At 40.3% G+C, this 18,814-nt stretch overlaps 1 protein-coding gene across 1 annotated transcript in view; it reads left to right on the top strand.

Moving 5' to 3' along the window:
- The window catches only part of PIEZO2 (piezo type mechanosensitive ion channel component 2), a 454,981-nt gene that overhangs the window by 363,725 nt on the left and 72,442 nt on the right, over nucleotides 1–18,814 (top strand). The window contains exons 22-30 of the mRNA XM_077808692.1: nucleotides 775–951; nucleotides 1,140–1,265; nucleotides 2,705–2,905; nucleotides 4,851–5,055; nucleotides 5,188–5,289; nucleotides 5,851–6,016; nucleotides 15,542–15,785; nucleotides 17,038–17,134; nucleotides 18,204–18,363. Coding sequence (XP_077664818.1) covers nucleotides 775–951; nucleotides 1,140–1,265; nucleotides 2,705–2,905; nucleotides 4,851–5,055; nucleotides 5,188–5,289; nucleotides 5,851–6,016; nucleotides 15,542–15,785; nucleotides 17,038–17,134; nucleotides 18,204–18,363 — 1,478 coding nt within the window. The remainder of the gene's footprint in view (nucleotides 1–774; nucleotides 952–1,139; nucleotides 1,266–2,704; nucleotides 2,906–4,850; nucleotides 5,056–5,187; nucleotides 5,290–5,850; nucleotides 6,017–15,541; nucleotides 15,786–17,037; nucleotides 17,135–18,203; nucleotides 18,364–18,814) is intronic.

Raw genomic sequence — 18,814 nt, 5'->3', positions numbered from 1 at the left:
TTGACGCTTCTTGGCTCCACAGCAAACACTTGGGCCAAACCTCATTCCAACCTACTTCTTAGGTGCAGGCTTAACTGCGGTTCCATGGTCCAGCTGGGCTCTCCAGATGCTGGTGCCTAATCAAACCCTGAAGTCCCATCTTAAATTAAAGTCATCAGTTGGGAATGGGGACCCCTCTCACACAGCAAATCTCCAGTCCTCTCCACCAATGAAGATACTACGGTTTTTGTTTAATTTTTTGGGAGCCAAAGTCATAGTCCCTCTGTCTTTCTCCATCCCACCAGCAGCCCCTTCAGATGAGAGGGAGAACTCTAGTGTGCCTAGAAAATAATTTGTGAGAGTCCCCTACCACAAAAATCAACCTTTCTACCAACCCGAACAGTCCACTGTGTACACCTTGTTGCTGCAAAAAAAAGCAGGGCCACAGGTTTGGCCCTTTTTATTTAAAACCGTACTTGTAGAGTGAGCATGCCACTGTGTGGGTTAGTGGTGCTAATAGTATTTTGAAGTTAGAATTGTTTCCAACCTAATTGATTACTATGTTTTCCACTAGCCACTAACTGCTGTTGAGTTTCAGTGACATCCATGTCTAGCATCACATCGAGAGCTGTTTTAAATGTTTATTTCATTACTTTTCTTAGATCTTGTTTTCGGCCCTTTGTTTTGAAGGATTTTTCAGTGACTGTTGTGTGTGAGGTATTGTAGGTGTAAAAGGTCACGTTAAGGTGCCTGGTCATCTGGCTGCTCTGTGTAATTTCTGTTTTGTGTTTTCAGGTGTCTCTGTTTAACTTTGTGTTTTTGATTGCCTGGGCTCTTGCTTTGCCATATGCTCAATTCCGCCCATTGGCATCAAGTGTCTGCACTGTTTGGACATGTGTGATTATCGTCTGCAAAATGTTATATCAGCTCACATCTATTGACCCTAGCACCTTTTCCAGTAACTGTACAATGGTGAGTAGTAGTGCATATTAAGAGTTTAATTGCTAGGTACTTCAGTGAAAGGACAGAGCCAAAGGAAGCATGTGAAGTGTTCAAAGCTGCGGTTCAGCTGATGTGTTTCTGCTGAGCCATCATGATTCCTGCCCCCAGTGGCTCCAAAGAGATTCTAACGAAAGAACTTATCGTTGTTTGCGTTTTAGCCTACAGAAAATGAAACTGACATAGGCAGTGAAGAACTGAAGACGTCGCTTCTCTACAGCGCACCCATTGATCCTACAGAGTGGGTTGGATTAAGGAAGTCTTATCCCCTGCTTGTATACTTAAGGGTAACTGCTCTACATTTTTCTGTGTTTAGACTGACTGCCTCTTACTCCCGATGAACTTTTCAATACCCTTGAAATGGATCATGTGCCCCCACCCCCCCGCGCACAAATGTGATGTACGGTTAGGGGGCAAGTGCCCTGCTAAGCCCCTAACTCAAGGAAATTCCATGCAATAATTCAGATAAAATGCACAGGGAACCATAGCTTTCTTGCGCTACTATGGATTAAAAGAATGTCAAGAAATTTGACTTACAAGATTTGTAAGAAGTAACAACATACATCCACTTCAGATATTATAAGATCTAAGATAAATGTTCGATCTGGATAATTGTCTCTGGCTGCCAGCACATTTTACCTGCAATTATTTTTTTAAAACTTTTATCCCTTAGAAACAACTTGGGAAAAATGTTGTGGATTTTTTGGGAGGTGGGGGTAGGGGGAGGGGAAACAGCAATAATCCTGTCTTTATTCTAGTTTTTGTTCTGTTTAATGCAGGCAGGGTGTGTTTTGTTACTTTCATTTGGATTAAACATTTCTTAGTTTTACTCTATGTCAGCACCCGAAGGCTATCCTGCATGACTCCCTTAGGATTAGAGAGTGTCTGAAGTCCTTTACTTAACGATTTAGGATAAGAAGTTCTGCATGGAAAATGGCTGAAAAAATCATAGTTGAGTCACTGCACATTTAGATTATATCACAGGTTTAATGATCACTTGTGACTCCTCCTGAATTAAAAAAAACAATCAGTGACTTACTTCACCTACCTGTATGGTACCTTCATTGGCCTGCAGATTTATGTTCGTTCTGAACACAGTCATCAGATTAGTTGAAATTAGAACTACACCCTTCTGCAGAGGGTAACTTTCTCAGTGCTGACCCAGCCCATTTCAGGTTCTCTGCTTCCTATCTTCATGTGATTTCAGCAAGACAAGGCCAAAATTTGGGACAGATGCACAGTTTCTGGTCTTTTATCACATAAAAGATACTGTCTGGCAGTACTTAATAGTGCTGCTGTTCCCTCTTGCACCAACACAGGCAAAGTGAACAGCCCACATAAATTAGGGTTATGAAAACAACACCAAAAGAACTCTATCAAGCACTTCCATTGTTTCGTTGGTGAGAACAGAAGTCAGTGGCCTTGCAGGTATTCGAGTATGAATTCAGAGTCTCAGTTGTCAAGACACCTGCAGTGAGGAACAGTAGGTCTCTCTACCCCCTCCAGAGGGAGGAACAGAAATTGTGGAATTGGTAAACCCTTGATGCATTTTATGACTCAAGTAAACTTCCCATTTTGAAATTGAATCCCAGAACACTTTGGTACTGCAGCAATATTTAACAATAACATCCACTAGAATATTCATTGATTATGCTTCTCAGAAAATATTTCCAATTCCTCATATTTCAGTTTTGATTTTATCTTCTTTTTATTGCTTCTTTTGTAGAATAACTTACTGATGCTGGCTATTCTGGCCTTTGAAGTTACAATTTACCGGCATCAGGAGTACTACAGATGTCGAAATAATCTTACTGCACCTGTGACTAAAACCATTTTCCATGACATTACAAGATTACATTTGGATGATGGACTCGTAAACTGTGCCAAGTATTTCATAAACTACTTCTTCTACAAGTTTGGGTTGGAGGTAAATAACATATTCATGTGGTTAAGACAATGATTCCCAACCTGGTGTTGTTTTGTTTTGTTGGTCCCAGTTAGAGATGTACTGACAACCTGCTGCTTCCTCATCTGCTACTCTCACTAGGGCCAGAGTTGTCTGGGCACAGTTACCACCATCTCTTCCCCCTCTCCATCTTCCCCTCCCCATGCTTTTTCTCTTGTTTTTCTCTTTTCTTTTCAATATACTTGTTTCTCATTCCTGTGCTCTGTTTCTAATTCACCAAAAGGGAAGGCTGTGTGCTATTCAGGGAGGGATTGGCAAGGGGCATCCACTGATGTCACCCACAACTGAGTTGAGTACCATGGGAGCAGAGGAGAAAAGCGGCAGCTGGCAGGCTACTGTCTATGGCTAAGTACATGTTAGCTGTTCTTGCACCTGCTGCACTCTGGACTGTTGCAGGATCTGGGAAAAGAAAGAAGTCACTCTTTATTTTAGTATTATTTATATTTTGGTAGATCCAAGAAGCTTGGTTCCGCACTGTGCTTCTTGGCTTCAAGAGCTTACTACTTAAATAGACAAGATAGACAAAGCATGAGCAGGGAAAGATACAGGGGAAGTGATTTTCCCAAGGTCACGTGGCAGGTCAGTGGCAGATCTGGAAGTAGAACCTGAGCTCCTGAGTCTCAGGCCAATGCTGTATTCCATGGATAAAGTTGCTCTGCTTTGCCAGCCACAGCACGGGTAAAGGGGTAGGGCAGATCTGAGGTTAGACAACTCTCCTTCCTCCTTCTGTATCTCTTGTTTGGCCTGCATCTCTGTCTAGCTCCCACCTTCCCTCTGCCTTCCCTTCCCTGCCAGTCTGGCACCAACTCATACAGACAAAGCAAAATTTAATCCATCTTGAAAATAAAGTAATGCTGAGTAAATACCTCATAAAACACTTATAAATATTTGCTTGAATAGAACAGTGAATTTGCTTCAGCTATGTTCACACCCTTTTGTGTTCAATTTTCATTAATATTCAAATGAAGAAAATTAGTGTAGTGGCAAGAATGTTTGTGTAAAAGGCAAGTTTTAAGCAAACTTTAGAGAATACCTGCAGAAAGCAAGTTTTCAGCTCATGTGCATAACTATTTGCAGTGGAAACCCAATTATAAGTTACTGTGTGCCTATGAGTCTAATCAGAACTAACCAACATCTCTCTCAAATTCCAAATAGTCAATGTAATGAATGGTTAACAAGCAATCCTTGGGAGCAATTCACCAAAATTAGTTAGCCACAAAAATTGAGACCATCACTGTTTGAGAGCAGTTCCTGGAGAGAGAAATGATGAAATTCATTGACTAAATGATTCACTATGAATTATTCACTGAGTTCTAAAACAAAGTGTTGCATCATAGCATCACCTAAAGGCACTGTTTTAAGTGCAACCAGAGAGTAGAAACTACCCTGGGAAAAAGAGCTTCAAAAATAATGGTGAACCACTTCAGAACAATTGAGCTGTTTGTCTATAGTAAACAAAAGTTACATTGTCACAAAGCTTATTCTTTTTATGTGGTTCCCACCTGAGGATGCCCTCCAGTTATTATTTTTCTTTATGAGTTCATTCTTTTAACATCTGTAAGTAGTATCAAAATATATGTCTATGTAACATGCATTGCTTGGCAACAATTAAGCATTTTCAATCTAGGCTTTATCATGACTACATTCTGGCCATTTTCTATCTTTTTAGTAGCGTGAAATGGAAACTTGCTTTACAGTTGCATTGAGATAGTCAGTGATGATAGAAAATTACACAAAGTGTGGGGTGGTGGAGGACTATTAACCATGTCAGAGGCTTAGTATGTGAAGAGCTACACTCAGCTACATCAAGTTTCCAAGAATCAGATTGAAAAGCTAATTTATTATATCTGCCCTGACCATCTCAGGGGTTCTAAGTGCTGCATATTTTTCTTTACTTCTTCCACAGACCTGTTTCCTACTGTCAGTTAATGTAATTGGTCAACGAATGGATTTCTTTGCCATGATTCATGCCTTCTGGTTAATTGCTGTATTATATCGACGTAGAAGAAAAGCTATTGCAGAGATCTGGCCAAAGTACTGCTGTTTTCTGGCATGCACCATTATATTCCAGTATTTCATTTGTATTGGCATTCCACCTGCTCCTTGTAAAGGTAGGGTCACTTACCTTTTATGGTCATTTGCTCTTACAGGAAACTGCTGGAAAACTGACAGATACTTTAAAGAAAATGAAGTAATTGTTATAAACTATTGATTACATTTTTGCGTGCTTCCTTTTATTGTAGACTATCCATGGAGAAGCCTTAATGCCAACTTCAACTCCAACATCATAAAGTGGTTATACTTTCCAGACTTCATTGAAAGACCAAATCCTATTTTTCTTGTCTGTAAGTATTTTAGCACAGGCTATGAAAGTTGTTTACTTTTCTTTGGTTTCAAATCATGCAAAAGTATAATACAAAGGTTTTATTTGTTTCGAAGAAGCAGCAATACAGGGCATTATTATTATATTTATTACTTAGATCCTAGAGGCCTTATTCATGGAGCAGGACCACATTGTGCTAGGCATTATACCAACACAGTACATTGAACAGTAATTGTGTTTTTATCAAATCAGTGAATTCAAATGTTCAGTAATTTATGCAACTGGTACATTCTCATTTTTCTTTAATAAAGCTGAATAAAAAATGATGAATTCTGTTTCCTCCCTTTAATCTCCTTCTCAGAAAAAATCATGGAAGTGGAATAATCAGGTGAAAATGAAATGTAGCAACAAATGTCAAACTTGTATTACAGTGCATCATAGATAATGCAATCTCCCAGGGATCATTGTAAGAACTACTGTGCTGTGATTAGATGATAACATTTCACCAATAGCATTCAGCATTCCACACCATAGAACTGAGATAATGGCTGAAGTTCTCAAGGTGATATCTTCATTTTTCCAGACGATTTCATGTTGCTGCTCTGTGCATCCTTACAAAGACAAATGTTTGAGGATGAAAATAAGGCTGCTGTACGAATCATGGCTGGGGACAATGTGGAAATTTGCATGAACCTTGATGCAGCGTCATTTAGCCAGCACAACCCAGTTCCCGACTTCATTCACTGCCGGTAATGTCGGGTCTCGAATATTTTGAAATTACAATGTATCTTCTTTTTAAAATTCTCTGTTTTGAAGGTATCTGTAATAGAAGAGTGTTTGAATTTTGGCTTCCAACTCTATTGAGATCTGTCTTAATTTTTCCCATTTTACAACATGCAACTTGTGCAGCAGTAAGTTATTTATCTTCCATAAGAAATAGCTGGAAAGAGTATATGGTACTACCTAGGAGGCTCTTTCCAACACAGGTGAGCATGTTTCTGAATATCTCGGTGTAGCTGGCCCACTAATGGTGGTCTCGATGGTGCCATGCGGAAGGTACAGATCAACAGCATTGCAGGTGGAGTTCAAGGAGGGATTGTGCCTGAAGGAGCAAAATCCTTCCCTAGGTTTCCTGGTGAGTACATGGTGGTACACCTGATCTATTCCTTGTCTTCTCTGCCCCATGCACTTGTGCGAGACCGAGTTAGTCTGGCCCTGTCTCTGTATCTCTTTAATACCACAAATGTATTTATCAGTTAATTACGTCTTGCTGCTTTGCTCAAAATTGAAGAAGGTCATACACTATTTAAACAAACAAAAATCTTCTCTGGAAAAGAAGAAGATTCTTCACTCAACCCAAATAAGAGGACATAAAGCTGTCTCATATGGACAGCTGAGGATTTCCCCTGCATGACACCCCCTTGCCACCCATGGACTTTGGAGGTCTGTTTTGGTGGTGTGGGGTAAAAAAAAGAGGTGGAGCCAGAAACACACTGCACCAGCCAATCTTTGGCAGATGGAGCAGCTCTTATGTAACGACTTCAGCTGTTGAAAATTAGAGCAGCTCATAATCCTGGAGCCATCTTCTCCCTGCTCCTCAACTGCTGCGTGTGTAAGCTCAGCACAGCTGGCCATCTAGCCTGATGCATTTCTGAAGGTTTGGTGCAATATTTACAAGAATATCTATGGGGGAAACTTCATTAGCATCTATGTTTTGCCCCCTAGATGTTTGTTGTGACTCAGAAAGCATGTTATGCTCAGATGGCTGAGAGGGAGCAGAGTGGAAAGCTGTTTTTAATTGATAAACAGTTATTATTTCACCAGACACTCATTGTAATTGCAATCCCTTCATAAAATCTTTAAATGAATCCTATTGTTTCTACTGGAACCTGTGGCCAAAGCCATGAATAGCTTTGAAGGTGAACTCACTGAAATGCATTCAGCCGACATGCTTATTCGGAGATTATAGCACTTGATGCGCTCTGCTGCCATTGAGAACAGGCAACTGTTGATAGCAGGGTGAGGCCTGGTGCCACCATCTCCCTACTAGATATTGCACCAAGTGGAGATGATTTCCTGGAGTGTTAGCAGCAGCCAGAAATACCTACAGAAAATGTCTGCCACAGTGGGGCTTAATTGGGAGGAATGAAGGGAAGGGAGTGGCGTTGGCTCCAATACTACAGGAAGAATATTAACTTCCACTTGTTGCCACAGCTGCCACATCCACTTTAGCTCTGAGCTCATATTTGAGGAGAGTGCACCGGAGATGAAGATGGTTCCAAGCTGTCATTGAGTTAGGGGTTCCGGGCAAGAGCATCACTGGTGAGAATGCCAGGGGACAGTGCGAACATGTTGTGATTTTCCTGATTTGGGTCAGAAAAATCACTGTGACTAGTGTCAATGAATCTACATTTAAAAGTTCTCTTCAGAAATAAAAGGGCTAAAGACTCACTTCGCTTGGCATTTTTTTTTAATGTCCACAGGAGTCTGGTGGACATGCTTATCACTCCAGGGAATAACTACCCAACTGCACCTTTTCCCATCATAACATCAGTCCTTTGCACTGCAACTCGTCAAGCTCTTTCAAATAAATTTCATTTTAGCTTTTTTCGGAAAAGCTGGTTTTAGCAGATTTTCAAAAAGTAATGATTGACTTATTTTTATCTAAATCGAGAATAACTTGTTCGAATCCCAGAAATATGGGAGAAATTGTCTGCTGGCAAAATATGAAGAACCTGCAGCACAAAGAATGTACTCTGAAGATTTTTGGATAGGAGACAAAATCAGACTTTTATTGGGAAATAAACCTCAACCTTAACTGGACTGCTGCCTTTCCATAAACTTTAGGACCAAATTCTCCCTTTTGAGTCATATGTAAAATTCCTTGAAGTCCTAGGTCACTCTATGTATATTCAAAGGCGGTATTTGGGATGTGATGAGAAAATAGACTCTTATATAGGTAATTAACAGTATACAGCCTTTTCAGAAAAGGTTTGCTGCTCACATTTATGGGGTGGCAATGTTGTCGCTGGAAAGTATTGGATATGAAAAACAGAAAATCCAGAGAAACAATCTGTTTAATTGTGTTAGGGTGGACACGCAAGTTTGTGACTATATTTGTTCTGGTTAAGCATGGAAATGTATGTGCCTTTTATATTTGATGCATTTATGTTGTGTAGATCTGTTGTGCAGAGACTCATGTTGTGTAGAAAATAAAATGAAAAATAAGGCAGAAAAAGGAACAAGAAAAGGAAACTTGTTAGAAAACTCAGGGACCAAATAAGCAACAGCAATCTCATGACTTTCACGTTGGTTACTATATTTTACCAGGGTATACACTACATGGAGACTCTGAGACTAAAATATCAACTGGTTTAGCCATATTTAGAGATTCTGAGTTTTGAATTGTTCATTGTTCATAGACTGGAGTAACAGCATGTTAGTTGGACTGAGAAAACTCTTGTATTTGATAAAAGTTCCTCTCTTTAAGATAATAGAGCCAAGCATTTTGAGAGGCGTTCAGGTAACCTTGACGCATATCTATTGGCTATGTCTCATCGTTGTTTGCAAGAACGAGGGGCTTATCTTCCTTTAATCTAAAGTGAGCTAGTGCCTGGTCTTCAGAAGTTTTGAAAGTAGCAGGTCCCACTGACTACAGGAAGACAGCGCATGCTGATGAGCAGAATGAGGAGGTCCTTTTTTCTAGTATCACTGAGAAATTAGAATAAGCCCTAAAACTAAACAAATTAGATTTACTTAAATCAGTCATAGTCAAAGAAGTGACTGTAAAAATGACATAATATCATGCCAGTTTTTCTCCCTATAAGATTTCCATGTAAAATATGCTCAGCTCACAAGTCAGAGAGATGATTTTTCTAGCTGTCAGTATTGCAAATTCACTCTGAGATCTAAAGATCAAGCTGTGTCCTTCCTCACTGGTGTGTCATCACTAGTAATAAAGATTCTGAATTGTAGTTTAGCTGACCGTTTATTCTGAAGCAGAACAGAGTCATATTCCTTATAGCTACATTACACCTGCCATGCAAACTGGAAGTTTTCAAATCTTTTCTAAAGCCTCCTGGCCGACTTCCTAGATAGATTCTCTTCTTCCCTCTTTCTGAGCAAGTGAACCTCTAAAGGAAGGAGAGCATCATGGTGGATTGGTTCAGCATGAGCTATCTATTAATAACAAGAATAGTAATGGTCCCTACCAAGAGGAGCTTGGACCTCCATGTGTTTCAGGACATTTACTATAATCTGGGACACCTATTTGAATAGCTTAGCTCCACCCTATCAGCAAAACTCTCTCCTTCCTGCTCATGATCATTTGAGTCTAAGACTCTGGGGACATGATATATTTTCATGGGATCCTACCTCTGATTCTGGAGAAAAGAACATTCATGAAAGAGTGTTGGCCCCTGCAGTCCAACCACCCTTGGTTTTAGAACCTAAATCTGTGATTGCAATGCATTCCTAGAAATGCCCTATACGACTGCATTGAAGGTTTGATCCTGTTCTTCAGCCCGGAATGCTTACACTGACCGTGTGGAGATTGAGCAAGGCAGATAGACTGCTAAAGGTTTTTCCAAGGAGTTTAGTGACTGAGTCATGCTCAGAGGCAGTCAACTTCTGTCCTTGATCCCTAGATTTGAAATACTTTCCCCCCATTCAAGTTCCAAAAGAAGTTGAATGTGCATTCCCGTTCCCATGTTCTGTAATGGACCTGTACTTGAATTTTCATATGCTCACTGAGTCCAGTTCAAAACTCAGGCAGTTTTATTTTAATTAGCCTTTTGTTTACCTGTGCTGTGTCCCAGTCCTCCTTTGCTGTATCAGAGAAAGTGTCTTTCAGTGTGCAAAGCAAGTTCTGGAATTGTACTGATCTCTCACTCAGAGTTTTGTAAAAGTTAACAGTTTCTGTCTTTCTAAACAGAAATCCATCAAGAGTTCAGTGTCATGACAAGATGCCATTTTTACAATCACTTCTCTGACTACGACTGATTTGTTCAAGACTGTATGCCATTAACCAAATGGCTATATGCAAAATTATTAAATTCCATTCTGCAGTAGCCAATTTCATTGATTCAGAGTGCAAAAGCATCTGCTTCTGAAATTTATAAGGTGGCCACCTGTTCATTTCCTCATAACTTCCTCTTGAACTACCAGATTGATCTGTACTTGTTTATTAATGTTACTTTGCATTAGATTCTCCGAGAGTAGTTATATATAATAAGTTCCTAGCCCTCCTCCCCTCCCTCCAAAGGCCTAGCTTGTGATATTTGCTAATTGTAATTGTTGCTGGGTAGACTAGGAGAAGGAGGACATACATCAAGGGAAGATTACTCACCAGTAATTCTGTTTGTTGTAGTCCTCTTTTCCTGTGCTACATCTCTTCTGCTCCCCTCAAGAAGTGCTGCTTGGTGTAGTTTTTCTTTGATCTTATTATATATGTCTTTGTTCTGGAAGTCTTGGATTTGACTAATCTTTTGTCTTCTTACTTCTGGTTGGTAAAGCCACAGGCTTCCTTGTTTTGGATTTGCTGTTTAGAAAGGAAGAAGAGAGGACTAGGGAAAAGAGAATTGCTGTTGAGTAATTTTCCCTTAATTCCCTTATTTTGTAAGTGTAGGATCAGATTATGCCCAGTGTATCAGTATGTGTTTATTTTCTTGAACCCAGAAATGTGTTAGTTGCCTTATAGAACAAATAGCAGACACAGTCCCTGCCCCAAGGAGCTTGCACTCTAAATTAGGTTTTACAATCTAAATAAAACTATATTGACTTGAGTGCCTATGTAAACTAGCTTAACACCAGGGCTGAATTTGGCCCATGTCCTCTCTGTTGGGGCATTTCACATTTCCAAAGCATTGTATATGAGGTTTTAGTCAAATATCTCTCATTGCTGTCCATAAAGTGTCACATAGCAAAAATCTTACGTAACAACCTGAAGATTTTCTTCTGATTTTTCTCCTCTGAGGAGACAGTAACTGTTCCAGTAGGCATTGCTAAAAGGCCTTTTATTACAGTAGGAACAATTGGAAAAAAGAACTTGTAACCAAACCAATTACTTAACTTTCCTGTTTCTGGAAAAGTACTTGAGATCAACAGTGACAAATGAATCTGAAGGAAGAGATTTTCTGAAAGTCCAGATTTCACTCCACCCCCAGATTTCTCAGGGGATGCACAACTAAGCCTGCAGGAAACCACAAGTGAAGAAATTTTAAAAAACAAAGCAAAGCCAAAGAATAAAAAGTAGGGACTTTCTAGAGGCAAAGCCAAGATGGCTTTACAGGCGGATCTCTGTTCCCACTGCTTGTGATGTGGGAAAATCCCAATTTAGAAGAACTCCTGTGAAAGAACCTAGAAATGGACAGAAAAAATACGGAGATATCAAAATATTTTAGCCCCTAACACCAGGACCTAATACCAGCATCTAACACAGAGCTGGCCCCTGTAACGCCTGCAACCAAGGAGACAACAGCAGGTGAAGCAGCAGACCACTCTCATAGGCAGATGTAATGCATTCTTTGGAACCACACATATTCTGACTTAGGTTAATGACAGAGGATCTGCAAATCATCATTACAGACTTCAGCTCAGACTTGCATGAAATAAACATTTTGTTGCTAATAAAAAGGGTTTTAACAACCAGTGCAACTTTGGATTTATGGTCTAAAGCAGGTGGAGACAGGAAAAAAGGAACTTACTGATAGAGGAGATGAACTTGAAAAACAGGAGAAGAAAAAATACCATTAAATGTAGGAAAGGCCCTGAAGAGATCTTATGAACTAGGTCCAATTAATTTTTCTTGCATATCCTGGAAGAAAACATGGATAATCCAATACAAATAAAGCTTATTTTTGAAAGTGCTAATATAGCTAAAGGCAAAGGGAAAATCAACAAATCAGCGTTCAGCAGAGTGAAGGGGACTGCAGGGTTCAGTAGGAAAAAGGAGGAGAATGTGGGGTTCAGGAAGAAGACTGGTGGATAGAGCCATATGGAGGGCAGAAAAGGAGATTGACAGGGATGCAAGGAAACATCGGGGTGCATTAGAATAGGGCCAGAGAGGGACGATATGAGGGGTAGGAGACTCTGACGTGAAAGTCTTGGGCGTAGGTAAATATACACATGTGCCTATGGAACAAGAGACTGGTCAGGAAACATAAAGAGATACGGGGGGTGACCTGAGTGAGAGGCAGCAAGAGAGATGGGGAGGGGAGAGCTGAGAACATGGAGAGGGAAGCAGGAGAATGATGTGGGAAAGGGGGCAAAAGAGAGAGACAATTCCATTAGCCTGAAGAAGCATTGAGACATCAGTTACTGCTACAGGACACCAACATCTTGGCCGTCCTTAGTGGGTGCAGAAGAGTCTGACTGGTGTATCATAGACTCTGAGGCCAGAAAAAACCATTGTGATCATCTAGTCTGACCCCCTGCACTTCACAGGCCACACAGAACCTCTCCCACCCACTCCTATAATAGACTCAGAACCTTTGGCTGAGTTATCAACAGAGCTGGTAACCTTGCTTGAAGCTCCAAAGTACTAATTGGGCAATAGCATCCTTGTTTCAAAGGGGATGATGCTATAATATTGATGCTGACCGGTGTCGTCATGCTGAGAAGTCTTGGCACCAGGATGCCAGCAGCTAAGCCGCAACATCACATAGTCATTCAGACTATCTGGAGCAGATTTTAACGTAGATCAGTCTCTTTGCAGCTCATTGTTTTTCGCCTCACAGCAGATTTGACAATATTGGAACCTCTTGTTAAACATTAAGAGGCATAAATAACAATCCCCTGTGGTGTAAAACAATGGTTTTCAAACTGCGGATCGCGACCCAGTACTGGGTCGTGGAATGCAAGGCGCTGGGTCGCAGCGGCTCTGGTCAGCACCACCAACCAGACCATTAAAAGTCCCAGCGGCAGTGCTGCCCAGCTAAGGCAGGCTACTCCCTACCTGTTCTGACACCACGCTGTGCCCCCCAGAAGTGGCCAGCAACAGGTCTGGCTCCTAGGCAGGGGGGCCCCAGGGCTCCGCGCACTGCCCCTGCCCCGAGCACTGGCTCCAAGGTCCCATTGGCTGGTTCCTGGCCAATGGGAGCTGGGTATGGGGGGGTGCCTGCAGGTGAGAGTCACGCGAAGCTAGACCTTCTGCTGGCTGCTTCTCGGACACAGTGTGGTCTGCAGTGCCAGGACAGGCGGGAAGCCTCTCTTAGCACCCCCACTGCACCGCTGACCTGGTGCCGCCCGAGGTAAACCCACGCCCCAACCCTGTGCCCAAATCCCCTGCCCCAGCCCTGAGCCCCCCCAAACCTGGAGCCCCTTCCTGCACCCCAAACTCCTCAACCCTGGCTGCACCCCAGAGCCTGCACCCCCAGCCCAGCTCTTGTTTTTCTCCTCCTTTGGAGTAAGAATGTTAAGGTAAGAATATTAAGGTGCACTGAATTATTTACATATTCAAAAATGAGAAAAAAAATGCATGAGTGTGTAATATGTGCTTTGTACTGTTATGTAGTCTATTTAATCCAGGCATAATTTAAATTTTAAAAAAAGATTATTCTAAAACCAGCCTCCTAATCCAAATGCCTCCCAAACTCTGTGTGGATGTTTTGCTCCAGAACTGAACTTTGTTGCAAGCCTCTGATTGAATGAAAACCCCAGATATACCTGAAGTTTGGAGGTGATTGCATCCAGACAGAACCCTTGAGGCTTATAGCCTAAGTCGGTAAAAAATGTAGAAAAATGCTTTTGATTAGATCTTTTTTGAGAGATTTCTTTTCAGCTTCAGTTTTTTTTCCTCTTTAGCTTTTCTCAAAAATGCTGATACAGAATATGTAAGCACAATGGGACAAGGCTTCTCAAATATTGGATGATAAAAGTAGTGTCAGGAAGCAGATCTCTTCCCAGACATCCCACACGTCAATAATTATTATGTAAAGGAACAGCAACACAACAGTACATCTTTTTCAGCAGAAGCACAGACAGTGCCATTTCAGTCACATCCAGGGGCCCCTGAAGACCTGTTCAATTGGGGCCCCCCGTTTACTTATTCTCCTGCAAAACTTATAAACAATTTGTTGTTTTGTGTTTTATCGCACAAAACCCAACAACGTCTATAAAATTTTGACTGCAGTTTAGTCCTATTTAGTCCCAATGGTCTTATTACTTACAAGAAGTAAACCAGAAGGACCCTTTTTGTAACCTATCATTAAGTATCTCCCTGAGTGCAACTTAAGCAGGGAAAATATATAAATATAGACCAGCAAGACAGCTCCAGAAAGGTCTGGTGAGGCATGAGAATGTCAAGCAGGGGTTTCTTCACATGGCAATCTACAGTACAGTTGGCTCATTTACTCCTTAGGTAGTTTGGCACAGAAGGTGTGAATGTTCATGTCATGCTCTCCCTGCATGGTTTCCTGGAACAGCAGGTTTCACAGCTTGTGTGAGCTGATCCTGAACATCTGGAAGCAAAATATTCCAGTAAGGGAAACTAAGAATTCATTGGTTTGGAAATGGTTAGTTATACCTACTACTCCCTACAGCCTTTTGCACATTTTCTAATGGTAGTCTCTGTTCTCCTTGTAAGTGAATATTAAGTCAAGATTTTTGAAGAATCTGAAAATACTGCATTGTTCCTCCTTTCTCCCAATCAAGATGGATTTCAGATTGTCCTGTCTGAGGCCTCTTAGCGTAGCTTTCAGTAAATTATAACACACTGGCATTCTGCAGAAAACACCTCCCCAAACCTCTTACAGTTGATCTGCATTGAAGAAAGATATTTTTAGCAGCTGTCTTTGGAAATGGGGCCTCTCACCAGACTGAATTCTCTAGAAGTCATCAATAAGTATAGAATTCTTTGCAATGAGGTCATGCAGGTGGGTTTTAGAAATAGATTTGCTGAACAGTTACCCAGACTTCTTCAGCCATGAGCTCAAACAGTCTTTTACATGCATATAACATTGCCACATAAATCACGGCATCATGAAGTTTGTGAAGAATGTATTTTCCATCCTTTTATGATAAAGGACTTGATCCTGTAAGGTGCTGAGCACTCTGCCACTGTTCATCAAAGCACTTAAGCTTGAATCAAGCACATGATGGGAGAAGTTACATTGGCTTTAGAGTTGAAGTTAAGCAGGTGTGTAAGAGCTTTGCTGAGTCAAGATCAGAGTGCTCTGCACTTTGTAGGGTTAAGTCAGTAGTGGGCAAAAATGTGTAGGAAAATGATCAGAAAAAGTTTAGTAATTTTTTTCCTTGTTTCTGTCTTCTTGTTACAGATCCTACTTAGATATGTATAAAGTGATAATATTTAGTTACCTCTTCTGGTTTGTGCTTACTATCATCTTCATCACGGGAACTACAAGGATCAGCATATTTTGTATGGGTTACTTGGTGGCCTGTTTCTATTTCCTGCTCTTTGGTGGTGATCTGTTACTGAAACCTATCCGAAGCATTCTACGTTATTGGGACTGGCTGATTGCGTACAATGTCTTTGTGATTACAATGAAAAACATACTGTCGGTAAGTGGCTGCATCTATAGCTTCAGTGCTGAATGCTGTTGTGGGTTAGTTGCAAAAGTGTGCAGTCATTAAGCAGTCCTGAAACCTTCCTTTCAGCATCACAAAATTGTACGAATGCGTGCAAGAGTCTTCCATGTTTCATTCAGAAACTGTAAATACAGTATCCAAAATTACTGTGGGTTTCTATATTGTAAGAAAATGTGTACCTATTTTGCTCAGTCGAACTGTCTGAAAGTTCACAAGGTAAGAAGCAATTCTCAAGGAGCCAGATCCTGAATTTTTACTTGGGAAAGCTCTCTTTTGAAGTCTGTAGAAGCTTTGTGTGAGTAAGAACTCTGTAAGGACTACAAGTCTGTAAGGTCTACAATGAATAGAGTGTTTGTGTCATTATGGTGTTTAATTATAATTGGCATTTTGGAGCCACTGGACAGTCATCATGCTAAGAAGTTTTGTAGTTTCTGACACTGAGAATAGGGGGCCTGATGCAAGAGATGGCAAACCAGCTTCTAGTTTCCTTTAATTCTGGTCTAAGTTTCAATTGAAAATGTCAATATTTAACTCTTAAAGGCTTTATTTAACTATTAGGGTTCTTTTTATGAATGTTAAACCATTAGTTAAAGAACACTCCTATGATGCCTCCGATAAGCTGAGAAAAGCCAATAATTTAAAATGTTATAAAAGATAACTTTAAATGTATTTTTGGCAATTGTAGCTTACCTTTGAACATTTTTACTGCTGGACTGAGAAAAACAGGCATTTTTCATTTTAAATATATATAAATCAGCGTGTTATGTATGATTGTGTTTTGTTCCACGAAGGAGGGTTACCACAGCTCCTCCAAACACTAAACACAATGGAAGGTGATAAAGGTGAATCAGTGAGTCTAAGTAACTTTACAGAAGTATCACCGGCCTGGAGTGGTTTGCATATACAGGTTCAAGCTGGGTTTCCAGAAACCAACAGACAAAGAAAGGGCTTTTAAAGTACCTTCTTTCTGATCCAGCAAACAGATGAGGCCTTTTGTCCCAGGGGAGCCCCAACCCTGGTGGAAAGGCTAAAAAGACTTTGGTCCGCTAAGGCCCCCTAAGACTGATTGGTGACTCCTGGTATGTTTAGTGTGTGGAGTGGAACACAGAGGGGGACATACAGATGCAGCCACCCTGGAACTGTGACAGTGACATAAACAGATGTGCTTAGATTCTTATCACTTGTTTCTGAACTTTATGTATCAGTCTCTTCATTTGCTTTTCAGATAGGAGCATGTGGCTACATTGAGTCATTAATTCGAAACAGTTGCTGGTTGATTCAAGCATTTAGCTTGGCTTGTACAGTTAAAGGATACCATCAACGTAAGTGCAGTTAGATTTTTTTCAATGCTTTTCTATAAATAAAGGTTATTTATAGAAATATAAATATATAATAATAAAAAATATAATAAAAATAAAGGTTAACTACGTTGGCTCCTTTCAAAATTTCAGACAAATCTATTTTCTCTTGACTGATTTGATATCTTGAGAGCAATATTATATAATACAAACTAAATTAGGTATGGTCTAGGACATAAATAGACTAACATGATCAAATACTTAAAATACTGCATAAAACTGAGTACTATCTGCTGTTTATACAGTGATAACCATTTTTAAAAATCAGTATTTGGCAAAAGATAACAAATACTGACATCTTAACTTATCACAGATTTAACCGTAATGTCTGTGCCTAGTGGTTTGCAAATGTAGATTTTTTTTAATGGTTTCTACTGTAAAACTGTAGAACATAGAATTCTGTGAAATTTTAATGGCTGAACCTGTGTTCTGCCTAGGAATTCTGCTGCAAAGTTGTTGTTTTCTTTTTCAAATTTTTTGTTCGTTTGTTTTTTCTGACCTAAATAGGGAAAGGATATACAAAGGCAGTTCACCAAACAAAATTACATACAATGCAGCCCTGATTATGCAAAAGTTTTGAGTGGCAACAGAAACCTCTCTGGGGCTTGCAAAAATCAAGATGGTTCATGCAGCAAGCTTTGAAACTCCAACTTGGAGTATGGACTTCAAAACCTACTAAGCTGGCTTCTCTGATTTTAGAGCTCTTATGCACAGGCTGCATGCCCCATAACTCCAGAGTACTGTCCAGCTTCCCCAAGGCCAGCTAACTTTGCAGGTGGAGTTTACACTCTGGGTCCACAAAGCCCAGGTTTAGTTCTGTGACATCCAAAAAGTAACTCCCTATATAAAAAAATAAAATACAGCATACATCGGATGGAATTGTACGTTTCAGTTATCTTAAGAAAAACGATTTACAGGCCCAAAAAGGCTTTTCAGAACTCTGGCTTATTTCCATTGGGCAGAATGGAGATGTGCTTACATATTTAAGAAGATGATAATCCTCACGTTGGTGATTTCTGTTTGTTTTTATAAGCTAAAGAAACTGGAGACTGTAAATTGCCTAGCGGTGAGGCAGGAATTATTTGGGACAGTATATGCTTTGCTTTCCTGCTGCTGCAAAGAAGAGTCTTCATGAGCTACTACTTCCTACATGTGGTTGCTGATATAAAAGCTTCACAGATCCTGGCATCAAGGTAGCATTCAGTGTAAAAACGGAAACTGATTAAACACAAATCCTTCATTATTAGGTTTGTTTTTATTAGTATTTATATTGAGTATTGCCAGTAAAGCGTCTGACTAACCCAAGCTCCAGCCACTTTGACATAAGTTTGACTACTCCACAATCAATACCAAATAAAAATTGCAAACACATTTCTTCCTTTAAAAGGGAATTCTGTCTGGCTGCTTATATTGGCTACCCCGGCAGGAAAGGCCAGCAAAAGGCCTCTGAATCAGATACCATAGAACTCTCTGATTTCTGCACTTGGATGAATTTTACTGAATGTGCCCAAGGCTGCTTGTGCTTCATTATGTAGCTGTCTCTGTGACCCTTTCCCTTTCTCTTTCTCATACAACTTAGCCAATTCAGGATATAATCATGCATCCATTACCATTGTATGTTTAGAGTAAAGCTAGCCCAAACCA

Source organism: Eretmochelys imbricata, chromosome 2 (genome assembly GCF_965152235.1).
Source record: "Eretmochelys imbricata isolate rEreImb1 chromosome 2, rEreImb1.hap1, whole genome shotgun sequence".
Taxonomy (NCBI): Eukaryota; Metazoa; Chordata; order Testudines; family Cheloniidae; genus Eretmochelys; species Eretmochelys imbricata.
This window is presented reverse-complemented; position numbering and strand designations above follow the sequence as displayed.